Genomic DNA, 25701 nt, shown 5'->3' with positions numbered 1-25701 from the left:
TTGCTGAAGTACAAAAGCTGATGAGTACAATGAGACGATTAGAGAGATAAGAATTCTTATGTGTATAAATTTCACATCCGTATTATTTTATCTAGACGACGATCATCTTTATATCTTTACCTGTTTAATGTGATTCCAACCCGGCCTAACCTGTGGTGTGATTAATGGTGATAGCCAGATATCGCTCTTCTCCGATTTACAGTACTCGTACACTACCTTGACGTGATTTTCACCTGCATAGGGTAATTTCCCCGCTCCAATCATATACATATATGTATGGATTGAGTTTAATGCAAGCAAGAAGGCATACACAACATACATACTATGGCTTTGTCTTAGCCACCCTATGTTATATCATGTGAGTTTGTGTCTATATCGTCTGGAACAGGATGCATAGCATAGCGATTGAGAAAGGTATATGATAGTATGATAGTATGTTAGTACAGAATGAACTCGGCTCGGCTCATATCGGTAGAGATTACCACTTTGAGTCAACGGTCAAATCCGTCATACCTCATTTGGGCATGAAGAGTAGATTAGACGGTAATATTCTCTTCTTCGATGACCTCTTTTTCGTCTTTATCTTTATTCTTGGTCAATCTACTCTACATTCTCAAAGGCAGTGTCAATATGTCTACATCAGAAAAGGGGGAACAACTTCCTCTTGTTACCCCTACTCTCCACCCGACCCCTACTCCCTCACCTAAAAATCGTTTCGGAGTAACCCTCAAGCATTTAATTCCATTATCGCTTGTTATTCTATACTATTCGTTCATTTCACCAATCTCCATCAATGGTATCAGACCTTATTCAACTGAAGAATTATCATTGAAAGAAAGTGCAAAATGTCCTATTCAACCACCGGTTATAAATGTAGGAAATGATTGGGATATTTTAAACGATAAGATTTATGGTGAATTAGCTGCTAAAAGATTATCTAAAGCAGTCCAAATCAATACAGAATCATTTGATAATTTTCCTTCAAATGCTTCTGATCCAATTTTTGATAAACATAATGATTTTCTACATTATTTAAAATATGAATATTCAAAATTATTTTCAGATCCAATTAAATATGAAAGTGTAAATGTTCATGGTAATTTATTTACATGGAAAGGTAAAAATGAAAATTTAAAACCAATTTTATTATTAGCTCATTTAGATACTGTACCTGTTCTTCCTGCTACATTAGATCAATGGACATATCCTCCTTTCGAAGGTAAAATTACTGTTAATGGTACAAAAGATACTCCAGGTACATGGATTTGGGGTAGAGGTTCTTCAGATTGTAAAAATACTTTATTAGCTATTTATGGTGCAATTGAAAGATTGATTACAGAAGGTTATCAACCTGAAAGAACTATATTGATAGGTAATGGATTCGATGAAGAAGTAAGTTTGTCCATCTTGCATGACCAAGATGGGAAATAGCTGATGTCTATATCCATATTCATTAGCTCGGAGGATATAGAGGTGCAAAACCAATTGCTGATGTCATTTTCGAAAGATATGGTCAAAATGGTATTGCATTCCTTGTGGATGAAGGTTTTACTGGAATTTCACATGAATATGGAGCTACAGTAGCGAGTTTTGGTATGGCTGAAAAAGGTTCGGTAAATGTAAATGTTAAAGTTGAAACTCTTGGTGGTCATTCTAGTGTACCTCCTGCTCATACAGCTAGTGAGTCTATTTGAACCCCTTGAATATCTGTGACTATGACTAATAAATGGGTTCAAAATAGTTGGAATAATTTCACTTCTTCTTTCTGAACTTGAATCTAACCCATATAAACCATCTTTATCGCCCAAATCACCATTACTTAAAAATCTTAACTGTTTAGCGGATTATGCACCGCAATTTCCTAAAGGATTAAAACGTGAAATTAAAGATCCAAGAAAATGGAATAAATTAGCTCAAGAATTAGCCAATGAAAGTAGATTAATGAATAGTTTCTTAGCTACTACACAAGCTATTGATTTGATCAATGGTGGTGTTAAAGTTAATGCTTTACCTGAAGTCGTTGATGGTGAGTTTTTATCTTAGCAATTCAAGTGTATATTAGCTATACATGTTTATTGGTTTTTTACTTTTTTATTATAGCTACGATAAATCATAGAATAGCATTTACTTCATCAGTGAAAGAAACACTTGAACATATTACACATATACTCAAACCACTTGCCAAAAAATTAGGTTACACAATTTCTGCATTTGAAGACAAACATGATATTAAAGGAAATTCAACTTCACATATTACTCTTTCAGTCAATGGAAGAACAATTGAACCTGCACCGATAACTTCAGATAGAACAAAATCATTTGCTTTATTAGGTGGTACAGCAAAAGCTGTATTTGGTAGTGATACTGTAGCTGCTCCTTCAGCAATGTTCGGTAAGTCTTCATGTTGAAACTATAATAGAAAGAAGGAGAAGGCTGATTTATGTGAAATGGAATATATAGCCAATACCGATACGAGATGGTTCTGGAATGTCACTGAAGGTTTATATAGATTTACACCTACTTTAATAACTGAAAATCTCAATCAGCATACTGTTAATGAGGTTAGTCTTCTCAAACGCTCTCACTTTGCTAGTGAAAGTTACGAAACTGACGTTCCTTCACTTTTTAAATAGCGAGTCAGTCTTGAAGGCCATTTAAACGCTACTAGATATTTCTATAAATTAATTAGAAATACCGAAGGATGGGATTCTGAATAAAGCTTAAAGATAAATAGAGAAACAAAATATCGTTAGGGTGTAGAGATGATGTGATGTATATATAATCAAATTAAACCGTTAACCTCACATCTTATGTATTCATGTTTAAAGATCATTACGCTTTACATGATTGTCATATCGATAATCTCACAGAAACCTGACTAATATACATAGAATCACTTATTATACTTCTATCAAACTTGATTGGACTTGCTACTTGTAGTTAAATCTAAATGACAACGCTGCATCAAACAACTTTTTTGTATTAGATTATTTCTTTCCATCTACACCACCTCTAGCTTGATATGATTTTTCACCCGCTAATCTGATTGCCCAAGTCTGCGAAGGAAGTGAGATGCATGAGAGAAGTCAACAAAACATCATGCGTACAACCATGATTTTGACACTCACAAATTCATAAGTCTTTATAGCATCTTCATACGGTGATAATATAACTGATGTATCAGATTTACCATCTATAACATCTATTATAGCTTCAAATTCTCCATAGTAGCAATCATCCTGTAAAATATGTGGGAAAAAACAGCACAAAATTAGAGGGTTGCTTGATCAGTGAAAAACGATTGATTTGATTGAGCATTATGGTCCTGATAGTATCTCTTTTTAACGATGGACAATACTACTCACATTTGTGAATATAGTTCTAACTTCTTCGATAGTACCTGGTTTTCTCACATATAATCTTGGTGAAATACCGTAGGGATCAACCAATCTGAATTTCCACCCATCTGCTACTATCATTAATTCACAATCATAATCGCCCTCTGGACAATAGCACGATCACCATCAGTATCCTACAGAGCGCTGTGAAAGCAATCTATCGATAATCCGACCCAAACATACCATGTAAACAAACAGCATGCAATAAAGAACCTGTTGCACCATTTTCATATCTCCATGTTGCACTAGTTACTCTAGGTATTCTATCCTCAGGTTTAACTAAACCTTTTTCATCAAACTTGAAAATTGATAATTCTCCTGCTTTATCTGTATGTTCTACTGTGTTGGTATGAACTGAATCTAAAATGACAGGTGGTGTAAGAAATCGAGTTAAATCGCCTGTATGGCCTCAGAATATTAGTCGGTGATCATATATCAAGGATTACGAAGAGATGTCTTGACTGACAAATATGAGTAGCTTGCGTTACGATTGCTATATTGGGGAAGCGTTCAGATAATCAGCTCTACTGATATCGCGGATGCGGCCATACAGCTAACTTACGTCCTGATTCACGAGATTTGCTCCAGTATCCATAAAAATCTTTAGCAGCGAAATCACTATGAGATAGTTCATAAGTTTCTTACGGTCCATGAAGTCGATAAGAAAGTCCAACTTACTAGGCGAATAAATATGAAGCTTGAGTATGCATTACCGTCAAGTCATTTTCCTCTATAAGCTTCCTGTCAAACCAACACAGAATCGATATTAGCTGTCACAGCTCAAAATCACCTGAACGACATTAAAAGGCGAATTGATGATCTTACTTGATTTCCTTTGCAGCTATTAAGACATCCAGATATCAGCTCATTCAATTAGTCATTATTTAGTCAGAAGAATAGAAGATACCTTTAAGATATCTTAACATATATCCAACTGAAGCAACATTTCCATTCTCTTTGATTTTCTTACCAACTTCCTCGACATCTTTGAAATCTTCTATATCACTTATAGGTTTTTCAATGAATAATCCAACTTTTGGGAAATATCTGATCAATTCAAGTTCATTGTCATGTCCTGATTTTGTTGAACCTCTTGTATTGGCTTGAAAACCTAGAATAGCGAGGCTGCAAATATATCATTTGGGTTCAGTGTATACTTGCACGACATTCTGCAGTACATAGTACATATACCACTTACTGCGGTGTATCATCTCCTTTCAAAGCTTCACCAGCTTCCTTGATGCTTCCGAATACTTTGGTATTTTCATACCCCTGTTTTACATCTGAATCTGCCCTTTTGATTGTTAACACCGAGTCCGCCCTCTCCTTGTTGAGATCGATCAGACCGACTACGTTGAGTCTATCACCTAGTTTTCTATCAAAAGATGATCATATTCAGCTAAGTTCCTGTATCTCGATGGTGAATACTGATACATAACTCACTGCTCTAGTCTCTTTGACTAAAATACAAATGAATCAATGGTAAGCTATGTTGTATCCCTACTATACCTTCCTCTAGTAGAAGACACATATACATACATGATTCCAAGGTCCTTCAGTTGTACCTGTAAGTTCCCTTGAATGTAAGTAAGTCATCTCACTCATATATATACCATAACACATACCAAAGTTGATTGGACCAGCACCTAGAAGAAGAACGTTAAATCTTCCTGACATGTTTTCCAAGTTGTGAGTTTTTTTTTTAAAAGAGATCTTTTGATATAAGCAATGAGAATCGATTGTTATGGAAAGAGGACTTGACAAGAAGAGATTAACATGTGCCTTCCCAGAAAAGTTGTCATCTTTATATATGATTTCCGAATCCCCACTCTTCCCATCATGTGTGTTATCTTTTACATACTGGTTAGTATCGGTATATGATCGGACTGATTTTTTCAGATATTGATAATCACATAGCTACCGATAAATCACCATTAATTCTCCAAGCGTAATGATGTAACAGAGTAACAAATATACGAACATGCTTAATTGAACGGGGATCACCGTACCGATTTTCCGGAACATGTGCCACTTTATTCAGCTTGATGCCGTAATCCCGTATAGACCCCTAGGACGCGTTCTACAACATGAATTAACCAGGACATATATATGGCTAAGTCACGTGAACCTCGTCATACTTATTTATATGAGTATCCCCTATAACTGTCAAGTAAGGGATAGTTAAAGGTAAAGTCAAAGCGGTATTCATCAGAGTCAAGACAAGAAAGACAAAGACATCAATTCATCAACATTATTTATTTATCTATTTCATATATCACTTCACGTATTGTCATTTTCTTCTCGTTGACCTCATCTTGTGCCCCTCGTTTCTACCAAAGCGTCTTATCATTAGTACATCTCTGGCAGATTTACTTTCACCTCTGAAATCTTGGATAACCCACATCAACCAGCATTCAGCCTTCATTCACTTTCACTCAAAATCCTTAGAATTCGATCATGTCTAAAGTTAGTGGACGCGTCTATATACTCGTGCACAGAGTAAAAGTATCAAGCTGATCATATTACTCTCATTATAGGCTCAATTTTTACGAGAGTACAAACTGGTAGTTGTTGGTGGTGGTGGTAAGTCGACTTCCTCTGGTCGTCAATTCGAAAAGTGCGGTCTGTGCGTGGGAGAGGGTCCTTTAGTCAACTTGGACATAAGAATATCGTAGAACCACCTTACAAGCACAATCAGTCACCTGTCTTGCTTCTCATCCATTGTCGCAATTCCTCTTTCATCCCCAATACCAAAGACCACCAAACACCTACATTGATCAATTCCGGCCTTACCCGACGATTTATGGGACAACTAGCTAATACGATTTATTGCGATTCTTATCAGGTGTCGGTAAATCAGCACTGACCATTCAGTTCATTCAATCACATGTAAGCTCGCAAAGTAAATCAGCCATCTCAAATGATATAGCTGATTTATTTACGCTTTGTCGCACAGTTTGTGGATGAGTAAGTATTGAAATATGTGCCTTGGCGTCAGGCTAACTTTGAGAGGGTATGTGCTGATTTGTGTATTCGGTGGTTAATGAAGATATGATCCTACAATTGGTAAGCGTTGTGCTTCTGTACTCATGGAATTGCTAGCTTACAGCCGACATGTTCGTAGAGGACTCATACAGGAAACAATGTATAATCGATGAAGAAGTAGCTTTACTTGATGTTCTGGATACCGCTGGACAAGAAGAATATGGAGCTATGAGAGAGCAATATATGCGAACTGGTATGTAGAGACTAGCTGTGTGAAGGTCCAGAGGGTATAAGCTGATGGTGAGACATACTGCAGGGGAAGGTTTCCTTTTGGTATACTCAATAACCTCAAGGAGTTCGTTTGAAGAAGTATCAACTTTCCATCAACAAATTCTACGGGTAAGATCTTGAACCTGTAATCAGTACTATACAATCCAGCGTAATAGCTAATGTAGAACAAATGTAGGTGAAAGACAAAGACTATTTCCCAGTAGTAGTGGTAGCCAACAAATGCGATTTAGAATACGAGAGACAAGTGCAACCGCATGGTGAGCTATATTCGTGGAAGGGAGGCCGAATGTTAGCTGATTCACGTATATTCGCGTAGAGGGCCGAGACCTTGCTAAGCGATTTAATGCACAATGTATTGAGACTTCAGCCAAACAAAGGGTGAACGTAGATGAGGCTTTCATTGCTGTTGTCAGGGCTATTAGGCGGTACCAAAAAGTGAGGCAAGCTATATCATTGGAAGTGATTGTGCCATATCGCAGAACGATTTTCAAATATGTATACAATAGGATATATGCTAATGGTTGTTTTTTTGTAGGAATCTGGCCCACCTCAGCCAGTCGGTACTCCTGGCAAATCAGCTACAGGTGGAGTCGGTGGACGAGCTGATCCTAAAGACGACCACGTAGATAAAGGCTGTTGTGGTGGATGTGTTGTCCTTTAGGAGAAAACGCTAGTGATTTGGCTCCATATACCCTTGTAAAATATGATGACAACACATACATGTTATCCGAAACAAGTTCGTGCGTATCTCAGATAGATGATGGTCCCTTTTTTGTAGGAAGTTCAGATATTATGGACATAACTTATTAGAAACCCATGAAGAGGTTGGTTGATCTTGTTAATTCTGTTTTGACATAATTTATTCTTGTATATACATTCCTTTTAATTTTGTTTTTATTGGATCTAGATTTTGACGCGGTTACATAGCTAAAAATGGCAGCTTAAGGTATACTTTTGCTCGCCTTCATGATTATCGAAATGCATTAGAGGGGTATACCCAGACGAAATTGACTTGCTTCTTCACTTACCAAGTGATATCGAAATGAAATGATGCTTTTTGTTTCAATTGAGGGGTACGCGAGATAACGATAAGGTGAACGGCCGAAACTAGCACTAATTTAACCGATCGGATCCAATTTGAGAACTCTTTGAATCAACATTTTATCGTTACCTAAAGTTGTATGACTCTATAATATCGAATAGACTGATTACAACATCATTTTTCCTGTCATATCATACATAATCACCACTCCCATTATGTCTTTACGCTCGATATCAACAGTGACAAAAACCTTAGCTGGTCCAAGTAGATTACGCTCAAATGGACAGATAATACGTAAATACGCTACACAATCAAATGGGAGTCAGCAGAATCAGACGATAGGTGAGATGTTGAATAGAAGAGCTTTTGCAGCTGCTTGGAGAGGTAAGTAATGTTATTCTCTGCCTTTAACAGTTTCGAAGCGTATTGCTGGAATCCCAACTACATATTTCTAATTGTGTTGAAGAGGTCATGACTAATCGATCAATTTATAGCATTATCACCTAATCAAAAGATGATATTTGGTGGATTAGTTGGATTAGGTGCATTTATAGAATATTCTTTATTAGATAAATTTGTTTTAGGTCCTGTTAAATTGAAAAAGGAAGAAGAGAAAAGAGCTCAAATGGAAAGGAATTTAGGTATAAACAATAATATGGATGCAAGTGGAAATGGTACTATCACTAACGGCGGGAATGGGCAAGAAGTATTTCTTGGTGAGTGAATGTTCATAATGCGGTTCTCACTGAATATGCCGTATCATCATCATCAAATGCAGAGATAAATAGTGATAAATTCTCAACTAATATCGGTGTATTCTTCCCCTTATTATAGAATAATTATAACAAATACACGAAAGCACTGGATTACATATTTATTGAACGATCACATACAGCATCATAATCACATTCATCATGACCAGCAATGCATATTCATATACAAAGATGATATGAAAACGCAATAAACCTAATCGAACCGTCGAAAGTTGAGATCTCTATCTTCCATCGATCCCGTTAAATAAATCACTTGCAAGTCAAGTCTAGCTTTGAATATAATAACTAGGCAATAAATTACTATTCATTGTATTTGTGAATTGACCATTTCTTCCATTCCTACTTCCACCCGAACCAGTGTGACTCGTATTTCTTTCAATTCCACCAGTACCATTATCATGTCTAGGAACCGGTATCCTACGAGATGAATCTCTTCCTACCACTTGCGGTCTAGATTCAGGCATTTGATTGGAAAATGGATGTTGACGTGTATTGACATTCAGAGGCGAGATATTATGTTGGTTCTGTGCATTTAGACTTCTTAATCCATCTTCATAAGTTACTACAACTAAATCCTTATCCTGGTCGGATAACATGGAATCTTCTAGCTGTTCTTGTTGAGGGGATTTCCATATATGCGGATTCGCAGATAAAGGGGTAAGGTATGATGTTTTGATTGGAGTCAAACCTTTTCTCATTTTCTGTTGTTGTTGTTGCTGCTGTAGGTATTGTTGTTTTATAGATTCACTCGTTGAAGGTGTAATCAATGTGGTTTGTCCAGCTGAAGAAAGTGGGGATCTCGAAAAGTGGTTGACTGGTGTAATAGTATTTTCCATTGAAAGATTCTGACGATAGTTTAAATAAGGATAATCGTTATTGCTGTCATTACCATATGGTGTCCCCTCAGTCATGTTTGGTATAGGTACAATTGATGGAGAAGATGGTGATGATTCTCGGCGTGATTTTGATAATCTGATTGTTACGTAGGAAATTACAATAATCACTGCTATAGAAGCTAATGATATAGCTGCTATCTCGACTATACATCACGAGGGAGAAGAGCATCGCTACGTCAGCATATCGAAGACACGGCTTGACTTCTCTCAAATTTGGCATAGACTGGGTTCGATAAGTAGAAATAATTAAAACCTATACTTACTTGGTTCAAGTTGTAAGGTCATTTGTGCTGCTCGAATTCTTATTTAGATCACATACAACCCATGTTCTAAGCTACCGTAATTCGAGGAAATGTCTAGGGAGATTGATGATGAGAGAGTTTCCTTTGGATACAAGGAGCGTTATGGCAACGATAAAAGTCGGTCAAGGTATTAGCAGGGGCTTGAGGAGTTTCGATGACTCACAATGATGAGCAAAGTCAGAGATCTCAAGTACGAAAGCTTCGTATCGTCAAAGTTAGCTTTTTGAAAGTTGTTGACATAGATAAGTACTGTTGTTAGATCAAAGACACAGAGACTTGACTTCGAATCATGATTCAATGACTCGCTGTGAATGACACAGTACCTTCACGTAATATGCAGTACAGTCACAAGCTGATTACTGACAATCCAGACCACTCCAATCTGAACAGGAGTTGAAAGGAAAGGACAAAATCGCTTGGATGATATATAATTAGTACAATAGAAGGGGTAGATTGATCAAAGGAGGTGTTCTTTATTCGGTATGTAGATCAAACGTAAACACAGCCTTTTCCCTCTGTGCGTTGAAGGATGTCAATGAATACTCTAAATTACTCACTGTGAAGGTATTTCAGTAACTGGTAAAATCCAGACTACAGGATCCTTTGTGATTCACGGATGATGCATTCACATGTAGATGAACAAAGGATTCTTGAAATAGATCGACAATCTCGAGATTCCTTTGTACTGCAAAGAGAACTTGTTCAAACGTCGGGGCTTTCTTTCCCGTTCACTGGTTGTGGACACATTACTCATCGAGGTAGATCTATTCCATATCAAATACATGCTGAGATCGAGAACACACTGAATGTTAAAAAGAATGTCCGTAATCTATCTAATCATGTTGAGCAACATAAGTATACCGCTACACATATACGCCTTTTGTTCCCTTAATGTCTAATTCGACGTTTATCCATCTAAAGTACAGTGGCAGCACCAACAGCTAAAGCACTTAACATGCCACCCACTAAACCGAAAGTAGCGTATGGAATAGTCATTTCACCAGCTGAATTTGATCCCGATGCAGCACTTGATGATGAAGCACCAGCGGTAGAGTTAGAGGTACTGTTTGGTGCCATGGCTTAAGAAACGATTAATTTAATGTCAGTCTTATCTCCCCCAACCCATTATGAATCTCCATTTGCGGGAGAAGTAGGAATCAAAGCAGGTTACTCACTTCCGAAGTCAGCACCACATTGTTTGTTCAATGATTGACCAAATGATGAAGTACCGATTGAAGCATTGGCTTGTTTAGCTTCGTAGTAGATACTATGATAAAAAAAAAGAAATTAGTCAAACATATATACGGATACCACGAACGAAGTGTATGTGACTTACCCTGATACACAACCAGTACAAAGTGAACCAGAAGTCAAAGCAGATTCTAAAGCACTTAAACCTGAACCGCCACCTGAGAGGATTGAAGAGATGTAGCTGACTGTAATACTTTGTCCAGTAGTATTTTGTACAGTGTTCAAAGCATCAGTAACACAGAAATCATTTGTGCTGTATTGATTGAAGGGGAAATTAGCAATTTGTTTAAGTTATATATACTTCGACCTAAATGATTCCGTAAAATACCGCCTGATTCGTTCGTTGCCGGTCGATCGCTTCTGCTACTTCTCAGGTACTGGATTTACAACTCTGGCGTTTCGGCTACTGCTATTCATATCTGGAAGGAACCAACTATCCTAAGGAATCACTCACGTAGTATTCTTTGAACAACCAGCAGCGTAAATTTCATCATAATTACCCAATAAACCGACCAAACCTTGAATTTCTAAAGCATCTGTACCACCTGCTGAATAATCCGATTGACATGCACTGTTAACTGATGATTGTGCTGAGGATAAAGTTGAATTTGAACATCTCGGTGTCGATGATGAACATAATGAGGTGAGATATGTGTTTAATGATGATGTTATTGAGTTATTAGACTATAAAAATGAAATCAGCGTATGAACAATACGTCAGCACATCATCTTTACTTATAAAATACACCGGTGACTAGTACGAGGAAATCACTCATGGAGGACAACATATACAGATGTTCTTGTACATCGGAAGAGAGGGTGAGAGGCTATCGAAGGAGTAATAGAAAAATCGATACCTACACTACCACTTATAACAGGTAAAAGACTTGTTAATTGGAGACAAGATCCCAAATCACCTAAAGCCAAAGTTGCTACTTGTGTTGTACAACCTCTGCTCAGACATACAAAAGTAATTAGCTCTCCGTTTTGATCTTCATCAGGCGGGGTTGGATACTAACGATGATAAGCTATATGTATAGTAAAGAGGCGATAATCAGTGTCGTCACATAAAATTTGAGACTCGGCTCTATGACAGATGTCAAGTATCACACTCACGCAGCTGCATAAGAAGTCGAAGCTACAAGAGCAATGAGAGCGGATCGAGCGTGCATTGTTGATGGGTGTTTTTGAGTTTAACTAAGATAGAGATCTACTATTTGAGATTGTTTGAATCGTATCTGATGAAAGAGAAATGAGACAAACAAAGATTAAAGTGAGATATTCAAGTTCCTATCTTCAAATGGATCGCCTATTGCAACTTGGTAAAAGGTTAGTTACAAGTTTTTGGAGGACTATAGACAGTCAATGGCAAATTGCTGTGTAACTTGTAAATTCCAGGAATACGAAATGCACAGATGCTTAATGAACTTTTTCCGTAGTAAATTTGAAGTTAGAAATTAAAAGAGGTAACATTCAGGGACAAGGAAGGATCATGACGATGATGGTCTTGGCTTTCCTTCTCAAAGAGCTGGATGTCTCGGTCTGCTATCTGCGATGCGGTTACCCCAAACAGCTCTCTTTGCTCTGAGCCGCTATGTACTATTCATGCTGCGTTATTTCATACTGCAAGCTTTGAAGCGATCAAAGGAAGAATGGCATACAGCATAAAGCTCTAACACCGTCCACTTCGGTGACGTCGCTCATTCCAAGAAAATCAAGCCTGCCTGCGATTACGAGAAATCGACGGATTATTCTCCGGCCGAAGTGTAACTTACTGTAGCGTTTATGAAATAAGCAGGATGATGAACTCTCAATTTGAGAATAACCTCAGTGATGCTCACCAGACGATACAAGAATAGCGAAAACCAGTGGTTTTCATCTTTATTGAAACGACTTATCGATACGTTATAGGCAGGTTTCCAATATAAGGCGCCGGGCCGCCATCTGACGGATCATCAATGCGTATAGCCAATATCTGCTTCGAGGCTACAGATAATGAGCTTTTCATGCACTCTGCGTCTCGCTTTGAACCATCGCATTAACCCATATACAGATGGTCAAAGCGATTCATCTTTGTCAAGCTGAATAACAACCGGAAAATCAACAGGCATTCCCCGCAGAGTTAGTAAATCAGTGCTCCTTTATTGTCTTCATCGAAGGCCATAGAATCTAGAAAGCATCGGTTCTGATCGATAGCTATACGTGCTTACGCTAGATATCGCTGACTTGGTATCAAAGTGGAGGATCACTTGAGATTATTGAATGATGTAGCCATTGTTTTTGTATCTCGATTCCTTCACGGTCTCATTGGCCAGTTTCACTGCGATAAGGTCATGAAAAGTGGTGTTGATTGCTTTGTTGCTTTTTTGAGGAAATTATCAAGCTTTCCTCAAAGGTAGAAGAAAACGTCATAAATATCTCATATCTGAGTTCGATACATGCGATACAAATTTATAATCCTATATTCGTGTCATAACATTTACACCGTCTTCCGTTATCAACACCTGATGTTCGAACTGCGCTGATCGGGCTCCACTCTATATGCGTTAATCGGAATTCAGTTAGCTTGAATTTGAACGGTTGGTGTGTTTTACTAACCTCTGTTACCATTGTCCATCCATCATCCCATAATTGTCCTCTTGAATTCCTGCCTTGCACCAAACATGGTTCAATGGTAAAGCAATCTCCAGGTTTCATGACTCCTTGTTCGTCATTACCTATCAATATATAAATGAGCTTCATTAGTCTTATTTCCTCCATCATTATTCACGTCGTATGGGAGTTATGTATATAATTGACTTACGACAATGAAATATCCATGGAGGTCTATGAAATCTGTTCCCTATACCATGTCCAGAGAACTGTCCATTCACTGAAAATCCATGTCTTTTCGCAAAATCCCTAAATCAATTGATTAATCGACCCCAGATCATCAGCTATCCGATCCCTTAGATAGTAGATTTGTCAATCATTGATACTTTCTCCAGGGGAGTGACACTCACTCAATCTCCTGACCTATATCTTTATACCTCTTACCTGGTCTACAGGTTTGAATACCAATTTCTAAAGCTTCTTTAGTCGCTTCCAATAGATCTCTACCCTGTTTATCTACTGCAGGTAATTGGAAAGTCGCCGATGTATCTCCATGATATCCCTTATAGAATAAGGTTAAATCAACGTTTATTATATCTTCGGGAAGCAATGAACGCCTATAAAGCATCACATGTTAAGCATAGCTTATGACTTCGTATCAACACAGGACTCGACACTGACTCATCTGGTATTCCATCTAAACCGCCCAAAATCAGAAATTTAGTATTTCGACAATGATCTGTAGAAGTCCAGTTTGGAGTAGAGCGAAGGGATACAAAGGCTCACGAGCTATAACATTGTTCACAGAAGTAGTACAACTTCTAGGAAAACTGGAATATCCCAATGGACTCGGATAAGCACCTTTGGAAATTATCGTTTCGTGTACAGCTTTATCGATATCATTTGTCGTTATTCCTGGCTACCGTGATGAAAATTTAGCCCTTCTGCAAGCTTTTGCACCTGCTCTTATGAACTGAATCCTCCAATTAAGGAGATCCAAAGGTAGAATCAGACTTACCCTTATTATTTGTCCAACTTCCCTCAACACATCTCTAGCCATACCAGCAACCTCTCTAACCCTCGTTTCACCTTGACTCCCTAAAGGAATACCTTCAGCTGAAGCTTCTTCTATTTCTACATGTTCATGTTCACCCCAATCAGCCGTGAAGAAGTTACCGGGTACATATTCAGGTCTAGGTATCTCTGATGGAACATGTCTAGGTTGAGGATAAGATGTTATAGCGAAAGTAGGTTGAAGTACTGGAAAAGTACCGAATTTTGATGGTCCGGCTACGTATGGATATCGGTTGAGTAGCTTCAATGAGGATCTGAGCATGTTCTCAAGAGTTTCATTCGAGTCTCTTGATCAAGTAAACACATATGGACTTAATAAAACGGTTTAATAGGGGTTGGTAACTGCAAGATATCTTCCATCTTGGTTCTCCTCACAGAAATTTAGGAACCAAATTTTGGGGTCTCCACAGAAAATCACCTTTTTGATTTATAAACAAATTCAGCATTCTCCTTGTATGTAAGCGGTTTACCATCCCACTCTTCCGTCTTCTCTGCTACGAAACAAAATTCCTCTTTGTTCTTCGTTAGTTAGTTTATCATCATAACAAATTTTAGTCTTGAAAGAGTGATACACAATTTAAAGTCTATGATTTTGAGGGGAAAAAAAAGGAAAAGACACAAGGAAATCTGTTAATAAAGATCATGTCTTTCGCAAATAACGGAGAAGCTGGACCATCAAGAATCCCAATTAATGACGGATCAAGCTTGAGTGTAGATAGGAATGGAGAAGAGGAAGAAGAGGAAATGGTCGAGATACCTTCTACAGGTCGGTGATATGCCTTCGTACTTGTTATCCCAGGATAAATGAACTGAAACTGACTCACTCAACGGACGAACAGGTCTTGAATTTTTCGAATATCGACGTCGACTATTTTTAGCTGGATTACCATTACCCTCCCAACCTCAATCATCTCGACACTCCATAAACTGTGGATTAAAATTAATACCTGAAAAATATATAATACCTTTAAATCCACCTAAACCATTACCTTCACCTCCGATGTCAGAAACAACATCAAGTGCTGTACAGAAATTAGAAATAATATTAAGGGATGAAGGAAGTGAAGAATTGAAAGAAACCTGGGAAAATGGTATTGAACGTGTAGCTAAAAGTTTACATCAAGGTAGAAAATTGGCAAAAGGTTTAAGATTGGGTTTAGTCGTGAGTTACTCAGATATGATCATCAGCAAATGAATAAAGCTGACATCAGCTGGTATTATTCATTTCTCCCGGACACTCACTACAGATAAAAATCCTAAAAGCTTCTTGGATACAAGATGGTTTATGGCCAAAAGATGAATTCGGACGTCCTGCAAAACCACCAAATTCGCCTTTAATTCCAGGAGTGGAATTGTTTCCTGATGGAGAAAATATAAGGCAGGAAATAGTAGCAGAAGAGCAAATGCAGATGGATACATAAGAGTCACGAATGAACCGAGGTTTTCATGACTAGAGGGAAGATCAATCAATTCTAACAAATCTTACAAAGAACTGTCGAAATCATCATCAACATTTGATCAGCACTCTTCAGCATCGAACTCTTCCAGCAAGAAATGATGATTACGCAAAATGATCAAGTTGACGAACACCGGTAGGACACATTATAGAGATACCCCGCATTAAAAGGATGACCAATACATACGTACAATGTACTATACAACATAATATCAAGATGAAATCGAATTTATCATGTCTAATCAGAAATCTATCAATTCATATGCTTTATCTATCACCTCGCTCAAGTATTTCGCGATCGCAAAAAATCCTGGTTCATGAGATACAAAGCTGCTCTAATCCAAGAGATGTTGTTGAGCCAAGTCAGGTCTAGCTAAAAGACCTGTAAATCTAACTAAATATTCTTCGGCGATACTGGAGAAATAGAACTCGTGAGCGGAGTTGTGAGCGGATTCTGCAAGGTCATACGAGACATCAGCTTCTATCAAACTTGATCGATCTCAAAACAGCTTACCTAAATTGTGTGCCAGTTCTGCATACAAGCATAATCGTTAGCTGAATCACCCCTAAAATAGGTCAATTACGGTAGCGGCAGCTTACCATGAGCGACACTGAAGTACCACGATATGAAAGCTTCATTGGTTATACCCCTCTTTATCTGATCGTCATCTGTACGATAGAATTCCGATTAGCTTGGTCCTTGTTAAACGCTACCCATCTCAGCACGTAACTCACGCCATGCTTGGAAGTATCGACTGTCGTTCCGAAATGAAGGCCGTAAGCTACAAAAAATTTCTCACAAGGACTGAAGAACTTACGCGTTACAAAAGATGGTACCACCTCTGTTGAAAGCAATCAAGGGTCCTGCATGATCCCAAAATACGTTCATGACAGACGGAGCAAGCTGTAAGGCGAGAATTCAGCTTAAAATCTTTGGCTACAAAGTCTCGGTCGAAGCTAAACATACATTGAAGATTCTGCATATCGGTAGTAGAATTTGCAGAGAAAATCGATGGCAGGTTTCTATTTTATCACCTAAGAACTCTACCTGATCGTGAACATCTGTAGAAAAATGTTGAGTTAGCATGGTAATACTGCGATCTACCAGGAAAACGAGATTACCTACCTCTGGGCACCCAAACATTCAAACCACCTCTAGCTCCAGCGCCTTGCACTGTGATTATGATAACATCAGTTCCTACATTTTATACAAGTTTTAGCTGATTGTGTTACTCACCCAGAACAATATCGGCTTGAGCAGTAGTATCGCAATAAGCATCTTGACTTTCCGATACGTCTCTAACAGCTTGTCGAGAATCGTTGATTTGGGTTCCCATTTCAGGTCGAGAAGCATCAATAGCTTTCTTGACAGTATTACCTATAAATCATTCATCAGCTATCTTAATCCTTTCGGGGAACATTTTCCGTCACTTCTGCGATATCGTTTGATGGCATGGATGTGAATCGAGGGTTTGACGAAGGATCAACTGAACACTCACGGATATTACTCGTATCTGTAGGTCTTCTCGTACTCCAGTTAGGTGCATTACCACCTAAAACACCACCAGTATTAGATGGGGTATTACCAAAGCCACCTGGCATAGACGTAGTGGGTGGAGGACCATTGTTGAACCCACCTCCCGAAGCTTTGAGTTGATTCATAATATTCTCACCTAAACTTCCTGATGTAGAAGAGGAAGATGATTTTGATATACTTGATTTCCTCTTGAATTTATCTAAGAATCCACCCATTCCTTGACTACCACCAGATTTAGAGAGAGCACCGTGATCTTTGTCCGAGCCTACAGCTGTTGTAGAGGACGTTATACTTTGTCCATCAGTCGAACCATTAGACAACCTCTTCTTTCCGGCAGGGTTTCCAATATCAGGTGTTGCAGCAATGTTGATTTGAGCTTCAGCAGAAGCTTTCTCTTGATCCCGTTTACGTTCAGCTTGTATACGTAATTTCTCTTCTTTCTGTTGATTCAATATTCTGTCAACGTTGAATCCCCTCTTTTTCAAAGCCATCAACGGTGTTGACAAGATGGAGTATAACAGTAAAGCATCATCGGCTTTAGGTGATTTAAGTAAAATATCACATAATGCTGAAGCGATATCGTAATCGTCCATCTGGGCTGTTGTAGAAATGGTTAAAATGATAGCTTTTCCTCTACCTCTTGAAGCTGTAGCATATAATGTCTCGTAATGATGATGTTCGCTTCTTCCATTTTTGTATGTGTATCTCACCCTGAGATCTTTCACTTCTTGAATTGTAAAGTTACCTTCTTTCGACAACGAGTCAGGTGTATAATCTGATTGTCTCCTTCTAGCTTCAGCTAAGAAGATCGTCAAACGTTCCAATACATGTCGTCGTAAAGCTTGAGTCTGGTTAGATGGTGTAGGCGAAGGAGTATCAGAGATGTATTGCCGATTTACAAAAGATGATAGCTGTTTGGCTCCAAGGGCAGCGTAAAATTCTTCTAAAATATGTTCCTACGACTGTTATCAGCTATTCGGATCATACTCGTCGTAACGTTCAGCTTACTTACCTCTGGCGCGGCGAGAATGTACTGTCCAAAGTATTGTAACAATGTTACCCTGTCCACCACAGAAACATCTGAAGCTTTACATAATACCCATTCTCGCTCATAATCACTCTCTTCACTTCCGCCCGTTAAAGAGTTGAGCATTTTCTTGGTCGATTTGCGAGAAGGTGCACGTTGAGATGCCAGCAAAAATGAAGCGGACTTCATAGCTTGTCGAGTAAACGTATCGAACATCGAGTAATTCGCTGCTAACAATCGTAATTGCTCGAGATATCTGTGTGCCGATATAAGCTGACTGCGCCGACGGCGATGTAAGACATAGCTTACCTTTCTGCAGAACCAGCTTGTTCCAACATCTTCCCAGGTTCATTCATCAATAATTGCGCGATATCCTTGACACTAGGTTCCGATTTCACTCCGCAATATCTCAAAAATATGTTTGCTCTTTCGCCAAAATCGACAAAGGTGAATGCAGATTTGTAGAGATCTTCACGTCCTTCTTTGGATACAAAGTAAACTTGTGAGGCTTTGTAGAAATTTGTGTCGCCATTTGATGAGGTGACAGGAATGAAGGCAAATGAGCGAAGAGGATCAAGGGAGGAAGGCATAGAATGACCAAGACGAGTAGACATGTACTGTATTTTCAAGTTAGATTTTTCCCTAGGCACTGAAATGATAAAAAGCTTACATCGAATAATTTCCGAGCCTTTGCAGTATCTCTAGTGACATTTGCTTTGAGAGCGTCAACAAGTTGACTCATCGGTGGATCACTTTGAATGCCCAACTTCGCTGCATTTTCAGGAGCAGCTACAATTGGTTGCGCAACAGAAAATCCTAGTATTGAGCACTCGGGATTGGTGAAAACCTGTTGTAGAATAGTTAGTTGTCTGATCGTTTCACAATATGCGAGATAGGTAACTCACTTTGCCAGGTTTAGCCAAGACTTTGTCGCCAACGTACGTAATAGCAGGTATAAAAGCCACTTCCGAGAAAGCATCTGATCTGAACATAGGATAATGCTTATGGGTATTGGCCAAAAGATATTGTAAAGCTTTATCGTTTGCTGGTGCTCTCCCAGCCGCTATACCGAGCAAAACATCGATTGGTGGAAATCGTCTCAAGCCAAGGTTGAATAGCATTTTTGCTAAAACATGGTGTAAGCTAGACTATCGAAAATTGTAATCAAGATTGGAGTCAGGTTAACTTACCCTCCTCTGAATTTGACCTCCATTTCCCTTCGCCCCAGTCTAATAAGGGTAAACCCAAATTACGCATAGCCTCGACTGGTTCATAGAATTGATGAGGTTTTTGTCTGATTGTGGGTTTCTTACTTCCATCTTCTAGCGCTTCTACTTCAAGGGGGAAAGCGGCAGTTTGTCGAAGTCTTTTCAGTTCTTCATCTGATAAACTATCTTTTACAGATACGAGGTATTTCATGAGATCTTGACATGTCCATGATCCACCTCCTACAAGTCTGTAGCGGAACGTAAGCTTATTTCAGAAGAATTGCGCGCATAAGCCAGGAAGCTTACCTTGAAAAGACCAATTGTAGATCCACGGTCTTTCGAACTCCAATAGCAAGTAACATTTTTTCCATACCACCTTTTATAGCTGTACCTTTAGGTAAAGCAATAGTAGGTAAATCATCAAATAGTAAATTCTTTTCGAAATAAGCTTCACCGGGTCTTTTGAATCCTGCTTTAGTTGGAATACACTGTATATCTTTTAATTCTAATGCAATTGCAGTTTGTTGATTTGCAGCTAAATTAGTCCACGCTCTGCCAAGCAAACCCAATACTTTCTCTGAAAAATCAGCTGATACTCGTATATCCGTATCCGGTGAAGCTTGAGTGTCATTCGACATAGGTGGATTGACAAGGAAAGTGATATATTGTAATACTGAAAGTTCAGTCCATCCAAATATGTTGTATATAGAATTTGCCTTTAGGTCTTTAGTAATGATGTAGGGTAATGTATGGGCTGGTAAAGGCATATCGGTCGGTATAATAGCACTATGAGGTTTCACAAACGTCTGCACCGTTGATAAAGGTAAGACTTTTCCGTTCTCCTGTATCAAGATAGCGGCATCTAACAATTGGCTTCTTATAGATGGGTTAACTCCATCCATACTGGCTATACCTTGCCACCATGTCAAACAATCTATCATTTCTGTCTCTTTCAGAGGTCGATCGTTTAACTGCTTGACCACATCGTCAAATGTGACATCGCGTAATAGTGATCTTTCACGAAGTCGAGCAATGGATTTTGGCGCTTCTTCGATTGCAGAAGGGGTGATCACCGGTAAATCTGGTAAGAATTTCTGCAAGTCCGCACTAGGCATTCTTACTTCGCTGATGGGCAGAATGCCAGCTACAGATATTATGGGTAGAGTCTTGTTATCACTTGCGCAACCATAGAAGGCAGATTCCATTTCTTGACCAACGATGTTGGAGGGTGTGGTGGGTTTGAAGGTGAAGAAGCGCAAAGCATGTAGACCTCTTTTCAGCAATTTGTCTCTTGTGACTTTATCTTCGACAGTAGTGTGAATCCACTGCTGCCGCAATTCTTGCATTTCGAGCTCATAAATCATTCTAGACAGGTGTCCACCGACCCATAAAAGTTCTTTGTTCCAATAAGATACATGTCTATCAACAAGATCAATCGATTCTCTTTCGACCGTTGGTATGAATCTTGCTGCTAAATGACCTCCAATACCGGTGGTCTGCGAAGTTGCTTGACCGATAAAGACTTTAGCTGATTTTTCGCTATCTAGTGGTGGGCATAATCCACCAAACACACCACCTATATCCTTTGCTGCCGGTTTTCCATCTTCTGTTTTGGCTTCTTCATCAGCTTCACCTCTGGAAAAAACCACACTAGCAGGCATTCGTGTTGGCGGAGGCTTTTTGGTAGCTCGCTCCAGCTCCCTACCAAAGGCGGGCGAAACAGACACCTTGATGTCGGCTTGATATATCTGGATATCCCGATGCAAAATCGTAATCTCCAATGGATCTTCAGGCGGCGGGACCGGCGGCGGAGGAGCAGCAGGAGTTGGTGCAGGTGAGTTGCGCCCAAAGAAAGAGGAAGCGAGCATGGAAGCGAAACCTTTTGCTGGTTTCGCGAGCTGAGCAATAGCTTGAGGTATCGGTGGAGGGGTGAAGCCGGTTGCTGTGCTCTTGTTAGCTTGTATTGATCGGAAATAACATCAAAATATGAGCTTACCTGATAACCAATGCATGACCTTTGCAGTAATTACCATGCCTGTTGCATCAACTCCCATAACCGTCATCATACCATTCGTGCTACTTGTTTTTAAGCCTTTCTTTACAACCTTATTCTTCCCTTTGATATGCTTTCCGACTTCTAGAACTCTCACACCGTCCACCAACATATCAATCTTCTTCACTGTTCGCATAAATGTTATACTTGTAATGAAGAATCTTGCGAGATCTAGCGGTCCTTCAAGAAGAGATGGTTCCCTTAGACCCATAGTGAATGATGTCCAAGGGTTACCTGTCAGACTAGGTTCCAAGGTTGAAGAGGAAGCGGAAGGGGGAAGATCACCAGATCGAGCAAGAAGTTGATCCTTTCCGTCTTTCCAGTAAAATCCCATCCATTTGTCACCAGATTCCACAAAAGGGTCATCTAAAGAAGGGTCAGCTATCTATCTGCTGAAAAAAGAAAATAAGCAGCTTGACATACCGCAAACACTCCAGAGCGAATAGAAACCAACACCGAAGCTGAATACGAGCGATATAAGCTATTATGACCGGAAGCTCAATGAAGAACAGCTGGCTCACGCTCCGATCTTCTCCTCATCCGGATTACCTTCCGCTATCTTCTTCAATCTTTGCCAATCCTGCTGCCTGAAAGGTATACCATCATTCGTAACAACGTATCGATGTATCTACTTGGAAGAGCTATTAAGTCATGAATGTGAAAAGCGTGTGCGAGGAAACTCACCATATCTTTCTTGACATCGGGTAATTTCGATGGCCCTTCGCCTTTCTCAAGCGCTTCTAATCCCGCTTGAGAGTAAAATTTCACTTGTACGTGTTCAGCCTAACTCAAGAATGACCTATCAGCTGTCGATTAGAGATTCATACTTTGCTGTCATCAAGCTCACCCCCGCATCATCCGCATTCTGCAACAATTCTCGAAATACTGAACTAATGGTCAGCTTGCCTGTTTGCCCGTGAATGATGATTAAAAGCATGACATACTAGTATGTTCTCCTGAATACCTGGCCAAAATCTCTGAATAGGATTCATAAGCTATATATCATCTGTCTAAAAACGGACAAAGAGAGCTTACTATCAATCAAAGCCCTCTGATTCACTTCCACTGTTTCGTCTTTACCGGATGACCAAAGCTCCTCTTTACTGAGTGGCGGCATGTTGATCAAGTCGTCCGGCGTTAACGATGCTCGTATAGCAGACGATACAAAACGACACAGAAAACTTGAGTGGGACTCAGCCACGAATTCCTGAGGTAATCTATTGTCAATAGTCTCCCTAATGTGATGACTCTGCAAGCATGTCAAGTTGTGTTTCGACAACAACAACAAAGGAGGACCATTAGTGATTGAAAGGGATCTATCTCTCTATCTAATCTCTACAAAGTAAATCTCGGTCAAGTACGCGTCACCTAGGCGGCAACACCCGAAAAAGCCATCATGGCTAGTAGCGTAGCAATCACAGCGGAGTCTGATCAATCTCCATGTTCAATATCAGAAGTTGTATATGATGGTCTTAGGTTCTTTCGCTTGTGATTTCTTGCCGAAAATGCTCAAATCATAAAATAGATGTCTTTGTATCTTATCTTTCTCTTCAGGAATATTCTTACAATTATCTTAAGTTTGATCTTCTTCACGGATCTCTGCCAACTAAGGAACAAGCACATGTCGCCATTATCTCGAGTATCCCTCCGAATGGGCTCATCAGCCGCTTCATCAAGTCGTCTATCCGTTACAGCAGCCAATCGATTATCAACTATCTCAAGACATATCAGCTCTTCGTCCTCTGTAGCAAGTGATAAAGCAACACAGGGTAGTACTTCTAGTAAAATGTCTTCTCATGATGTACGTGAATATTCTCAGGTACAACTTAGAATCGAGAATTTCGGCTGACGAATATCGTTACAGGACTTGGTACTTTTCGAATCGCATCATAATGCTAGATTGTATCAATTAAACAGATCTGCTAAACTCAATTCATTGAATCAAGAAATGGTTAATTTGCTATCGAAGAAGATCAAAGTAAGTATCCAGTCCTATTATTGTTTCATGATGGCCATTTATTGATCAGTCAGAAAACAGAATTGGCGAGAATTGGAATCATGTAAAGTTATAATTGGTACAGGTGATCAAAGAGCATTCTGTGCAGGAGGTGATGTGAAACGTAAGTAGTAGCTGAAATTCAGCTAATCGACAATAGACTCCGGAGTAGAGCTGAACTTCATCACCATAAATCGCAGAACTTGTGTTAGACCTGAAAGAAGGAAAAGATACAGCTTTACCATTTTTCAAATCTGAATTTGAATTGAATTGGACTTTAGGAAGATTGGGTAAACCATATGTATCTGTTATTGATGGTGTAACTAGTAAGTCGATTTGCAGCATGCAATGTCTCTTAACGATTGTATCAGAAGTAAACAACTGACAAGTTCCACTCTCTAGTGGGCGGTGGTGCTGGTCTTTCACTTCCTGCCAATATCAGAATCGCTACACCCCGAACAATCTTTGCTATGCCAGAAACAAAAATCGGTTATGCACCTGATGTCGGATCAAATTATTATCTTGCTCAACTTGACGGTTCTGTTGGAGCTTGGTTAGCAGTTACAGGACAAGAATTATATGGTAGAGCTGTATAGTAAGTTAGCTTTGTCTTGGTGAAGTTGGATGTGCATCACTTTAAGCTAATCTATAAATGCTTTGAATAGTGAATTGGGTATTGCAACACATTATGTAACACCAAACTTATTACCTACAATCATAAATGAAATTACACAATTAGACTCACCTTCATTACAACAAATTTCATCATTAATATCTTCATATACATCCGAACCATCTTCAACATCATTATCTTCAGAATCATCTAAAACAAATCCAGATGGATATACACCAATAACAGGTGAAATACGTGAATTTTTAGATAAAACTTTTGGCTTAAAATCAATTCCTGAAATCAATAATGCTTTGACCAAATCACAAAATGATGATTCATTAAGTGAAGAAACTAGAAAATGGGCTAAAAAACAACAGGATATTATGAATTCTAGATCACCTACAAGTACTGCCGTCGCTTTGACTGGTTATAGAAAAGCTAAAGAATCTAGAAGATTAGATAGAACTTTACTAAACGGTAAGTCAAGTTTGATTTGCACTTCGATATGATCCAAAGTTAGTCAAAACTGATGTAGTGCTAAATTTACTGTTCTCTACTAAATAGACATTTCCATGGCGACAGCATTTGCAGGACCTAAGAAATCTACTGAAGATTTCATAAAAGGAGTTTCTTCCGTTCTTATTGATCGATCATCTAGTCCACCAGAATGGATACCAGGCAATTTGAACGATTCAAAATTAAGTTCATCTGAAATAAGTAAAAACTTTTTCCCACCTACAAAATCATCATCGTCATCAACAACAGATGAAATTAAATTAGATTTACAACCTAAATCATCATCAAAATTAGATTCAGGTAGAGATTCAACTTGGAATCAATTTAGAAAATTCGGATTACCTTCTGAAAGTTTAATAAAATCTTTTGTTGATGGTTATTCACCTGGTTCAGGTGCTTTTGCTTTAACTGAACAAGAATTAATCAATCAGCTTTTAGAAAATGATCAATCAACTTTATCATCACAAAGAAATAAAGAAATTGTTAAAATCATTAAACAAGTCATAAGTAAAAATTGTAAAAAAGATAAACAAGGTTATTTAGAATGGAAATAGATAATCTCATCTTTTGCCTTCGAAGGATTTAATCGAATTAGGACGATTGATCATAATATACGTTTAACAATGTATAGTTGAAACCCTAATCCATATAGATAAAGACTATATAACATACAATGACCTTTGAAAATTGA

At 38.7% G+C, this 25701-nt stretch overlaps 10 protein-coding genes across 10 annotated transcripts; 5 read left to right on the top strand and 5 right to left on the bottom strand.

Annotated features, from left to right (window-relative positions):
- Positions 1-630: 630 nt before the first annotated feature.
- L201_004214 (uncharacterized protein) lies at positions 631-2717 on the top strand (the record flags this gene model as incomplete). Its single annotated transcript, XM_066219959.1, has 6 exons — positions 631-1392; positions 1458-1680; positions 1742-2026; positions 2101-2391; positions 2461-2561; positions 2634-2717. The coding sequence occupies 6 exons, from the start codon at positions 631-633 to the stop codon at positions 2715-2717; spliced, it is 1746 nt and encodes a 581-aa protein (XP_066076056.1).
- Positions 2718-2987: 270 nt separating this feature from the next.
- Positions 2988-5075, bottom strand: L201_004213 (uncharacterized protein; the record flags this gene model as incomplete). Its single annotated transcript, XM_066219958.1, has 13 exons — positions 2988-3056; positions 3129-3239; positions 3366-3502; positions 3582-3797; positions 3865-3891; positions 3961-4016; positions 4077-4139; positions 4224-4239; positions 4306-4523; positions 4597-4773; positions 4842-4858; positions 4938-4963; positions 5024-5075. 13 exons carry the CDS (start codon positions 5073-5075, stop codon positions 2988-2990), a joined length of 1185 nt encoding a protein of 394 aa, XP_066076055.1.
- Positions 5076-5855: 780 nt separating this feature from the next.
- Positions 5856-7335, top strand: L201_004212 (Ras-like protein; the record flags this gene model as incomplete). Its single annotated transcript, XM_066219957.1, has 10 exons — positions 5856-5864; positions 5936-5981; positions 6244-6287; positions 6355-6365; positions 6448-6464; positions 6523-6636; positions 6700-6782; positions 6850-6931; positions 6991-7109; positions 7210-7335. The coding sequence occupies 10 exons, from the start codon at positions 5856-5858 to the stop codon at positions 7333-7335; spliced, it is 651 nt and encodes a 216-aa protein (XP_066076054.1).
- Positions 7336-7931: 596 nt separating this feature from the next.
- L201_004211 (uncharacterized protein) lies at positions 7932-8550 on the top strand (the record flags this gene model as incomplete). Its single annotated transcript, XM_066219956.1, has 3 exons — positions 7932-8100; positions 8211-8432; positions 8495-8550. 3 exons carry the CDS (start codon positions 7932-7934, stop codon positions 8548-8550), a joined length of 447 nt encoding a protein of 148 aa, XP_066076053.1.
- A 205-nt stretch (positions 8551-8755) lies between these two features.
- L201_004210 (uncharacterized protein) lies at positions 8756-9670 on the bottom strand (the record flags this gene model as incomplete). Its single annotated transcript, XM_066219955.1, has 2 exons — positions 8756-9528; positions 9649-9670. 2 exons carry the CDS (start codon positions 9668-9670, stop codon positions 8756-8758), a joined length of 795 nt encoding a protein of 264 aa, XP_066076052.1.
- Positions 9671-10602: 932 nt separating this feature from the next.
- Positions 10603-12110, bottom strand: L201_004209 (uncharacterized protein; the record flags this gene model as incomplete). Its single annotated transcript, XM_066219954.1, has 6 exons — positions 10603-10766; positions 10863-10954; positions 11024-11191; positions 11393-11622; positions 11800-11890; positions 12055-12110. 6 exons carry the CDS (start codon positions 12108-12110, stop codon positions 10603-10605), a joined length of 801 nt encoding a protein of 266 aa, XP_066076051.1.
- Positions 12111-13397: 1287 nt separating this feature from the next.
- Positions 13398-14866, bottom strand: L201_004208 (methionine aminopeptidase, type I; the record flags this gene model as incomplete). Its single annotated transcript, XM_066219953.1, has 7 exons — positions 13398-13475; positions 13537-13655; positions 13742-13839; positions 13941-14147; positions 14212-14227; positions 14317-14449; positions 14549-14866. 7 exons carry the CDS (start codon positions 14864-14866, stop codon positions 13398-13400), a joined length of 969 nt encoding a protein of 322 aa, XP_066076050.1.
- A 380-nt stretch (positions 14867-15246) lies between these two features.
- On the top strand, positions 15247-16025 carry L201_004207 (uncharacterized protein; the record flags this gene model as incomplete). The annotated part of the gene is made up of 3 exons (XM_066219952.1): positions 15247-15370; positions 15444-15766; positions 15852-16025. The coding sequence occupies 3 exons, from the start codon at positions 15247-15249 to the stop codon at positions 16023-16025; spliced, it is 621 nt and encodes a 206-aa protein (XP_066076049.1).
- A 370-nt stretch (positions 16026-16395) lies between these two features.
- Positions 16396-23002, bottom strand: L201_004206 (uncharacterized protein; the record flags this gene model as incomplete). The annotated part of the gene is made up of 22 exons (XM_066219951.1): positions 16396-16514; positions 16575-16592; positions 16661-16729; positions 16796-16815; positions 16879-16964; positions 17028-17122; positions 17187-17234; positions 17298-17438; positions 17560-18553; positions 18610-18880; positions 18934-19241; positions 19295-19471; positions 19530-19750; positions 19815-20080; positions 20139-21774; positions 21829-22251; positions 22309-22346; positions 22407-22513; positions 22570-22668; positions 22733-22770; positions 22830-22862; positions 22921-23002. The coding sequence occupies 22 exons, from the start codon at positions 23000-23002 to the stop codon at positions 16396-16398; spliced, it is 5289 nt and encodes a 1762-aa protein (XP_066076048.1).
- A 504-nt stretch (positions 23003-23506) lies between these two features.
- Positions 23507-25564, top strand: L201_004205 (uncharacterized protein; the record flags this gene model as incomplete). The annotated part of the gene is made up of 7 exons (XM_066219950.1): positions 23507-23686; positions 23750-23863; positions 23924-24005; positions 24082-24207; positions 24284-24476; positions 24547-24971; positions 25059-25564. The coding sequence occupies 7 exons, from the start codon at positions 23507-23509 to the stop codon at positions 25562-25564; spliced, it is 1626 nt and encodes a 541-aa protein (XP_066076047.1).
- Positions 25565-25701: the final 137 nt, after the last annotated feature.

This window comes from Kwoniella dendrophila, chromosome 5, assembly GCF_036810415.1.
Source record: "Kwoniella dendrophila CBS 6074 chromosome 5, complete sequence".
In the NCBI taxonomy this organism is placed as follows: Eukaryota; Fungi; Basidiomycota; class Tremellomycetes; order Tremellales; family Cryptococcaceae; genus Kwoniella; species Kwoniella dendrophila.
Note: the sequence above shows the minus strand (reverse complement) of the source record. Positions and strands in the feature narration are given on the sequence as shown.